The sequence below is a fragment of the Atractosteus spatula genome, chromosome 9 (genome assembly GCF_055471065.1).
Source record: "Atractosteus spatula isolate fAtrSpa1 chromosome 9, fAtrSpa1.hap1, whole genome shotgun sequence".
NCBI classification, from domain to species: domain Eukaryota; kingdom Metazoa; phylum Chordata; class Actinopteri; order Semionotiformes; family Lepisosteidae; genus Atractosteus; species Atractosteus spatula.
Genome location: NC_142714.1, coordinates 37,110,845 through 37,120,945, shown reverse-complemented (window position 1 = coordinate 37,120,945; position 10,101 = coordinate 37,110,845). Strand labels below are relative to the sequence as shown.

The following is a 10,101-nucleotide window of genomic DNA, read 5'->3' as shown; positions in this document are numbered from 1 at the left end:
GTTGCCCCAGAGTGTCCTCAGTGCACAACCCATCAGCCAGATAGTGTATTGTGAGGCTAACCTCCAGATTTAAACCAGCTCCCTTGAGACTTTACAGCTGAGCTCCTGTGTAGGTCATAGTTCTGTACCCTTATTATATGGTTATATGGTCTTTTGCCAGTAATTTTTTTTTTTAAAATAAAAGACCCTCTTGCACCTGTGTTTCTGAGTTAATAAAGACTTCTTGTGTTGCAACTGACAATTGCTCTCTGGCATCTTTTTTGATTTGTCCAACCCCTGCCTCTCCAGAAGCCAGCCACCGATCAGGTCACACGAAACAGAAGCAAAGGAGGTGTTTGCTGTTTTTACTCTTAGTTTTCCTTTGTTTCATGGAGCCAAAAAAAATCATGCCTTCTTCTCAAAATGCGCCCGAGATAAGATTCTGCAATCTGTAACATGGCATATGCCGAAATCTGGATTTGTGCTCCCTGCTGAATTTCCTTTGCTTGTTTGAAGTTGCGGGAAGGTGAAGAGTTCAGTCAGTGTTCCATTTCTGTTTTTTCCTCCCCCATTTCCTAATCTTGCTTTTTTCTTTCTGTGAGTTACTCTTGAGTAATTAGAGCTGTGTTTTCTTCTTGCGTAAGATGTCCAGAGCTATTAAATAGGTTTAAAAATCGGTGGAGCACTGCGTGACTTCAAAGGTGAAGATGGAAGTGCTAAAAAAAGTTCCAGCAAATTTGTTGCTGTTCTCCTTTCTCATGTTCTTCGGCATTGCTGTAGAGCCCCACACTCAAATCAGGGAATTCTACATTGCAGCGGTGGAGTTTGAATGGGATTACCTGCACAGTGAATATTTGGATTCTTTCCCATCACAAAGCAAGTACGTACAGTATGTTTTTTTCTTACTATGCTCTTAAAATATTTTAAAGGGTGCCAAGATGAGGGAAATATATTTTTCCAGTATCCTATATTCTGTCTTAAAAGGTCAATTTCAATAGTTCAGCAGGTTCAAACAGTCACAAAATAATAAAGAAAATAGGTGAACACAAACATTCAGGTGTTTCTTCTTGTTGGTAATAGTTTGCAACTTTTTAAACTTATTTACTCTATTTCCAATTTCTGTCTTAATAAATATGTAGAAAACCTTTTTGTTCTCCAGATGACTTTAATGTTGTAATACTTAATGTTAAAAATGGTGTTGTACTGTATATACCAAGGAGTTTCTTTTTTTATAACTACACATAGTCTTTAAAAAGCTACTGTTTTAATTTTTATTCAACTTTAATTTGAGTATATTGCTTATTAATTTGTATAACAGTAATATTAGGAACAATATTATTGATAGTGGTAGTCATAGTAGCAATAATACAGAAGTAGCACTAGCATTAGAAGAGCATTATAATGGTATCAACAATAGTACCCTTGGTAGCTATAGCTGTGATAATTAAAGTTATAGCAATTACTAAAGCTTGCTAAAGTAATAGCAATTTTATTATGATTCACGATTTATTGATTGGAGAGTCAATTTCAAATCTGACAACAGTTTAGTTAAATCTATGTAAGATTACCCTTAAAGAAATTTACTTTACCTCTGTGTCCCAGGTAGTATTCTTTATTTAATCATTAATTTTAATTTATCTGAATTATGAAAAGTCAATTTGCTTTCTAGAAGATACACATATCTTATGATTTAATCAGCTGTTCAATAAACAATTTACCTTTTTACACTTCAAACACAGTAATAACTAATTTATTTGAATGTATGTTTGATCAGTAGTGTGTTTTATTACTTTGTAAAGATTATTCTAATAGAAAAAAGAAAATGCTTTCATAATACATACCTAGCATTTAGGGTAAATATAGTACCTTTAACATTCTTCTGTTAAAATTTCAATTGCATTCAGAAAATCTTGGATGTTTATTCACTAGTGCCATCATATCTTTCTGCTATCTCTACTGTTGGTGTAGAAGCATAGTTCCTTACATATATTTTTTTAAATCATTTTTAACACATTATTAGACTATTATGTTTCTGGTCTTAACAGACAGCTATAATTTATTCTCAAATTCATTTGCCTTAGTTCCACAAATAGAATATAACAAACCCTCTCCAGGCATTAATGACCTCATTTTGCTTGCTTTTAAGCATAGTCACTTGTACAATTACTCAAGTATTTTCAGTGTTACTGCATTACATTACAGCATTACTGCACTTCAAAAAAATCAAAAAGAGAGAGCTAACCCATTTACAAATATCTAATAAGTCTTCCTTCATTAGTATTACTGTATCAGACAGGGAATGCAAATGGTTGATAAGTGTAATAACTTCAAAGTTATATACTTTATGTTCTTGCTTAAGAAAATTAGTAGTGAAATTTGTGTCTTTTTATACTTTGTTAGGAACCAAAAAAGGATACATTTTTCCAAAGAGGGATCACAGCAGTACAAGAAAGCCACTTATTGGGAATATACAGATTCCACATTCTCAACACCAAAAGCAAAGCCGTCATGGATGGGTCAGTACTTTAATAAAAGAGCAATCTGAGAGAAACTATATTATAAACTATATTACATAATATACTGCATACGTTGTAGTAGGAACGTTCATGAAAGAAACAAGTTTGATTGAATGTTTCCATTTCTAATAAAACAAGGCATAATTATCTTTCCCAAGACATTTTCTGGAATTTTGAAAGACATTGTAACCTTGCAGATTTTGAAAGACATTTTACACTCCAGATAGTCCATAGTCTTATAAATGGTAATTTATCATTTAATACTAAATGCCCTTTGTAATCAAATATTATTGTGTCTTGCTGAGGCAAAAGCAAAATGAAAATAAACTGCAATGGGTAAAAAGAGATGTTAAATCTGGAATTAAATAATTTGCTTCATTGAATTAAAAGTAAAATGTAAGTAGCACCATATGATTTAACACTTACATTCAGCAAGAGCACTCTTGTTACATCATCATAATCAATGTGATTTACGAGAAATGTCATTTACATGTTCAGCTGTATCATATAGGCCTTTAACAAACTAGCAGTTAAGAAGAGAGAACATGAGACTAAGTGACATATGTATTCTCAAACTGTGCTTTTTCATAGGAATTCAAGGTCCAGTGATAGCTGCTGAAGTAATGGACAAAGTTGTAGTTCACTTTAAGAATTTTGCTTCCCGTCCCTACAGTGTTCATCCTATTGGGATCTCCTACTGGAAACAATCAGAGGGTGAGCTCTGCAGACCACTTATCTTTTCTGTAGTCATTCTCTTTCTTTAAAGATAGCACCTGCTACAAGAAGCTACATGGGCTGTTAGGTGTTCAATGCCCACTTGTCAGAGACATTACCCATTTGACAAAATCCAAGCTTCATAGGGTCCTATGTGAGAGCTAGAAGAGCTGGACAGTTCCTTGGTACTGCTGCAAAATTGCAAGGACTCAGCAAGTCTCAAGAGTCACTGAACCAAATGAAAAAATCCTGGAAAGAATCTAACACACCCATTCCCAGACAATTATTCACCACAATTTAACAACTAAACAAGGCTCAAATCAGCACTCCCGGGCCATAAGGCTCAAGCCACCTGTTCATTTTTTAACTTACATTCAGCAAGTGCACTCTTGTTTCAGCATAAACAATGTGATTTACCAGAAATGTCATTTACAGGTACAGGTATGTGTTCAGTTGTATCATATAGGTCTTTAAGAATGGACACTGGCCAACAATGTCATTTTCTTAGGAAAACCATGTGACTTTTGCTGTGTTTGGGAATGAAACTTCCAACGCATGTTACAGCCCTGTTTATGATATTTTGAGATAATAGATTTTTTTTATTTTTCATCATATATCATTTACTGTATATTGTAGCGATCGTCATTTCCTCACCCGACATTTGGCAGGGAGACACCCTGGGGTTAGGGCTGCTATATCTCCAGGAAGGAGAGGGGGCGCTGTGTGGTCACCCAAGAAATTAAGTGAAGTATTCATGCGTGTGTATTCATGCCAGCATTCGTGCCATTTGTGCCAAATTGACCATCAGCAAAATAGATTGTTCTACTCTCCTTTCTTTTATTTTTGAGTTTCCAGTTCGGTTGGGAATAGCCATTTCTCTACACTAAAAATTCTTTCTTTGCACTGTATGTCACAGTGTCAACCCCAGTCACTCAAGTTGCAATATTTATATGGCTTTGTAAAAAATGCACTGCTTCAGGACCAAAGAAAATGTGTGGAAAATTCTTTGAACATTGGTAAACCACAAATGAACTCCTGTGTTCAAACGAACCAATGATGCCTACTGTAAGTAATCTTTGTCCTTGCCTTGCTTGTCATTATCATCCAGGTGCAGGTTATAATGATGAGACATCCACACAGGAGAAAGAGGATGACATTGTAGCTCCTGGGGGCTATTACCGTTATGTTTGGGATATTGCACCTACCATTGGACCCACACCAGAGGATCCAGATTGTCTAACTTACTCCTACTCTTCACATGTAGACATTGTGAAGGACTTCAATTCCGGTCTCATCGGAGCCTTACTCATCTGCAAATCAGGTAAGGTGCTGTAAGCTAAATACTATTAAGGTTCTCAAAACTGAGGGACTGACATCCACCATGTGTGACAGTATTGGGCAATGATGTTCAGGTCCATCTACACCAGAACCAGCCCCGTGAGAGAAAATGAGCAATCACCTATTATTCTGAAAGGTCTTTTGACAGAAAGTCATCTGTCACAGCAGGAAATAACTCACCACAGAGAACATAATTTCTTTTTCTCATTACTACGATAGGTTTGTTTTATAAAAAGCCAATTAAAACCCAGATGGTGGGTTTGTTTCTGAAAACAACACTAATCAAATTTCATATAATGTATTGATCTTATGATATGCTCTTTGGACATTGCGTTTGTAACAAATGTGATGAAAAAAAGTGAACCAAAGAATAAAAATAATGAATGGCATTGCTTCAGTCTATGTTCTGAAAAGGAAGTAAAAACCTGTACTTATACATATCATACTCATGATATGATTGAAATGAAATGCCTACATATTGGCACTTCTGGATAATTGGAGACTTGCAGGTTCATCATTATAACATTGTTGAACTTAAATATTGTATATAAATTATATATATATTTTAAATTTCATTGCACAAAACAACAACAATTGTTGGTGTAAAAGCTGAATTTTAGAAATTGAAAAGGCCTTACAAGATCATCACATTTCTGTTTACTATGATGATAGTGTCTTGTAGCTCACAATCTAGACAAATATTTTTACTCTTTCTTTTTCTGATGGTACGTTATGCTTTCTTAAATGATCAAATGTGAACAAAACTATTCTGGACTTTGATTGGAAAATGTCAGTTTGTTCCTTTTTTAATTGTTTCTTCACTTATTCAATATTGGCATACAGGGACACTTAACACTGATCGACATCAAAACGTCCAGGAGTTCATTGTGCTTTTATCTGTATTTGATGAAACAAAAAGCTGGTATGGAGATGGAGAGACCTTCAAGGAAAAAATCCAGAATCTAAGACCCAGAATTCAAAAACAGTATCACACTATCAATGGATATGTCAACGCTTCCTTGCCTGGTACTGTATGTGAATTTTCCATGCCATTGAAAGCTTATGATTACAATTATTTCCTTAGGTGCACTTTAGGATATTTAAAGACTGGATTCCCATATGAAAAAAAATATCTATATGCAGACATACAATTTGTCCAAGATTTACTCACTCATGTGAGAGCATATACAGTATGTTGCAGAAGGTATTAAGAATTCAGATACTCTCCAACAGTATTCACCATTCACAGTGACTGTACAAATATAAATAGACTGTAATGATAATATAAAAACAAGCTTTCCTGGAGTAGAAAATGGCACTGTAGTAGAGTAAAAGTTATCCTCAATTTTTTTTCAATGGTGTGTTTGCCCTTCCTTCACCTTTATAACTGCTTTCAACCTGTTGTGGTTCTTTTCTTTTGTTGTGAGTCTTGTGAATTGAATTTCTTACCATTTTCTGCACTCTTTCCTCAGTTCCACCAAACTGGAGGGGTCATATTTATTTCTTTTCTTTATATCTGTCATTAACATCTCAGTCAGTTATATGAATAAGATGATATCTGAGATGATTCTACATGCGAAACCAATATATACAATATAATAACAATGGATCCACTTCCATTATTGTAATATTGTCTGTAATGGTTTCACGTGCAAAGTAGGTTTGATTGGTTACTTTAAATAGTCCATTTCTTGCGTGCGTTTCTTTCTAGCATGACCACTGATGATTATATGAATAAGGCAGAATGAAATGAGCATGATAGGACAAATGGCCACTTCTCATTTACAGTAAAGTTTAATGTTCTTAATTTATGTATAAATTATTATTTATCGTATATAGATATTATGTCTCTATTATTTAAATTAAATGAATCTTCTAAAGGCATCCAAACTCATTTTCTATATTAATTATGCTTTTCTAAGGCTTAAGGAATTAATACATTTTACATTTCTATTTCCTGCGGTTCAGTGGTGCAAAGATATTAATGAATCAAGGGATTATAGTGAAGAAGAATGAACAGTCCTCTCCCCTGGAATCTTTACAAATGGTGTTTCAAACCATCTGCAAAACTTGAAGTACTGTATTCACATAAATCTCTAAAACATTAATACTGTTTTTTTTAATGCAAAATGCTTTACCTTCTTATTTTTTAGGTCTTAAAGCATGCCTGAAAAAGAAAATCATTTGGCGTTTTATTGGCATGGGTGCCACACCAGGAATCCATTCAATTCGATTCCAGGATCACACGTTGCAAGTGAATAACCACAGGAAAATGACCTTGGATGTCACATCCATGACTTTCACCACAGCAGAGATGAAACCTATGGCTATTGGGAAGTTCCTTATATACTGTCAGATACACTCTCACCAACAAGGTACATTGGGATTCACCCAGGCTTGGGAAACACAATGGAAAATAATAATATTATTGTGTGCTGTTATTAAAATAGTAAAACAGTGAGATCACACTGATGAGTTAAAGAAGAACCTTATTTTTTCTTTTGGAAAAATGTAGAATTGCCATTTTTTTTTGCCTTTACTCCGAGTTTGGACTTGCCTGTTGTGTCTTTACATCTTGGCTCAGAAGGACAGCAATGACAACTGTACCCACATGGGGAGAATGAAAAAATGCTTCTCTGCTCCTCTGGTGTGCCCACCCCTTAAACTATTTATTTTTGGACATGCTCCAAGCCCTTCAATGATGTACAGTATAGGTGGTTCAATGTGTGAAGAGGCATGACATATAGATGTGTCAGCAGAAGCCTGCAGGCACACAGGAACTCACAGGGGTCACAATTTCATTGGAACCAAGAAAGCCTGAGCCCATATGGTGAATGCGAGTCATGATCTACATGACGTGACCCAATCTTGCAATGTCTGGATCACCTGCACTTAGGTAGAAGTGCCTTCTACTGGATAAGACACTTGGGATTCCCCCCAATATTGTAATACTGAAAAACAACCACACTATTGCCCCACCTTATACAGTACATTTGGGCAAGAAAGACTAAAGATTGGTCCATGACACATGACATCACAATCTTACCAAATCCTTGTTGTGCAACATCGATCCTATGCATCTGTGATGTTAAAATGTTAAAAGCAGCTGATAACAAAAAACGCACTATGACATAAAAGCATTCAAGATCAAAAGATCTGAAAGTTACTGGCTGTTCTCAACATTGTGCAACACTTCACATTTCCTGGCCGGCAACACTAAGAAACCTTTTCAAACTCTATATTTTGTATTGCTGAAGGATACTGTAGACCAAAACATAAAAGCAAGAAATGGAACTGTTACTAAAAGACCTACTGTAGCTAGATAAAAAGATTCTTTAACAACTGTGATGAAAGAGAAGTGCCTTGATGTCTGAGATCAGGAAAACTACAGTCAAGCATGTTCTATAGGTCCCTTTAAACTCATTAATTTTGAAAAATCGTTGATACAAAATAATTGTAAATGGTTTTTTAGCTAAAGTATTAAATGAAGTAATATAGACTAGACTATCCTTTCCATCCATCCATTTTCGATCTGCTTCCAGATCACAGGGGGCGAGAGCCTATCTCTGCAAAAACAGCCACAACCAGGGTACACCCTGGACAGGACACACGTCCATTGCAAAGCACATACAGACACACATTCACACCTGGGCCTAGTGTCCTAGAAGCCAATTAACCTACCACTTGGTTTTTTAGATTATGGGAGGAAAAAAGAGCACCGAGAAGAAATCCACAAAAACAAGGGGAGAACATAGAAACCCCTTACAGATAGCACCCCAGATTTGGAGTTGAACCAAGAAACCCAGCACTGCTAACTGCTGTGCCACTGTGCCACCGGAGATAAGATAACAACATACAAGGCTTACTGAATTGGGACTCTCCCAGACTGGGCTTAGAGACCACTGGTATAGATGAAGATCTTCATTACATCCTGAATTACACTGAGGACAGTTTGAATCACACAGTGAAGTAGTGAGGATATTCAAATGAATTTTTCAAAATGATATCAGTATGGAGAGAGAGAGTTGTGGTACCAGAGTTGTGGGTTCAGTGTGTTTACATCTGTGTCCAATATGAATGTCTTGACTAAAGCCCTGAGTATTTGATATTACCTGTATATAACCACCATTTTTTTCAACTTGCTTTCTTTAAAGCTGGCATGAGTGCATACTTCAGTGTGGAGAACTGTCCTGAGGAGAAGATGGTGAGAAAAATGAGCCATGATTTTGATGAAGATGAATTTGACATAGAAAGCCTGTCTAATGTTATTGTCATAGACGTCACAAATCCACAGGCAAAAATACGATCTTCAGCAAAACTAAAACCCAAGAAATGGGTGCATTACATAGCAGCTGAAGAAGTAATTTGGGATTATGCTCCACAGAACCCCAGTGAAAAAGACAGGTAGGCACGTTGTGGAACTGATACCAGTCTACTTTGTTCTGAAAAAAATGTATTACTGGTTATAACCGTATTATCAGTTGATATTCAGTGATGTCTGCAAAAGTCCAGTTTCTTTAATTCATCAGACAAAATTAATATTGGGTCGCCCAAAACATCTCTTTGCAGGAAAAGTCTTGAGCAGAATTATGGTATATATAGAGTTTCCTGCAGTCTGGCAGCTTATATCCAGCTTATCTGGATCAGTTGCAAGTTGGAAGTAGCAGATGCAGTCATGTGAGTCATGTTGCTAGATTTTTAGCAAGAGAGACAGATCAGTTCCCAGCTGTTGTACAGTATCTTCTAAGCCAAGACATCATGAGTGGTGACTGGTCATGATCAGGTGTAGCATAATGTACATCTCCACCTAGCAGGTTTCTCATTGGGGGCTTAGTTTTGTCAGACGATTATTGACAGGTGACCTTCAGCTAAGGTTCTGAATCCAGATACCTGCCTCTTGGCACCAATATAAATAGTTCATCAGTGCAGGTGACATATTGACTCAATTTATGCTTTCTGCTTACTACGGGCCCATCTTACCAGCTTTCCTTAGAAAATAACTCACAGGAGCTAATCTGTACTTCATTATTTTCCAATGAAGGCAACAGGAAGATTATTATACTCTTTCTGAACACCAAGTTTACTTATTCCAACAATTTCCTTCTATTTGGCTTCTCAATGAAGCACCTGTCTAGCAAAGAATCAGGAAGTAAAGCAGATATTTGAGTCTTGACTTTAGGAATTTGGCATAGATATTAGCAGAAATACAATATTTCTACAGTCATAGAAAGGTTCGGAAACTATATGAAAAACTTTATGAAAATGTGTAACTTTTCATATATCATGGATGTGTATCATGGACTCATTATACTGTTGATTATATTATTGGTATAACAAAAAATATATGTTATTTTCAGCTTTATATGAATGAATGCATTGCCGTAAGAATGATTATTACCTTACTTACTGAAACTCCCTCATATTTTGTTGAAAAGATGTTCTTATTCTCAAACTTTTAAATTTATTGAGTGCGCTCAGAGCAGCATCAATGTTTTTGTCTTTTATTATTATTATTTAGTCTTTTGGCACATACTGTAGGATTCTACAGTAAAAG

The 10,101-nt window shown here is 35.7% G+C and overlaps 1 protein-coding gene across 1 annotated transcript in view; it reads left to right on the top strand.

Annotated features, from left to right (window-relative positions):
* Positions 1–602: 602 nt before the first annotated feature.
* The window catches only part of f8 (coagulation factor VIII, procoagulant component), a 29,212-nt gene continuing 19,713 nt past the window's right edge, over positions 603–10,101 (top strand). The window contains exons 1-7 of the mRNA XM_088925303.1: positions 603–859; positions 2,380–2,495; positions 3,087–3,209; positions 4,318–4,530; positions 5,391–5,573; positions 6,701–6,922; positions 8,702–8,951. Coding sequence (XP_088781429.1) covers positions 687–859; positions 2,380–2,495; positions 3,087–3,209; positions 4,318–4,530; positions 5,391–5,573; positions 6,701–6,922; positions 8,702–8,951 — 1,280 coding nt within the window. The 5' untranslated portion in view covers positions 603–686. The remainder of the gene's footprint in view (positions 860–2,379; positions 2,496–3,086; positions 3,210–4,317; positions 4,531–5,390; positions 5,574–6,700; positions 6,923–8,701; positions 8,952–10,101) is intronic.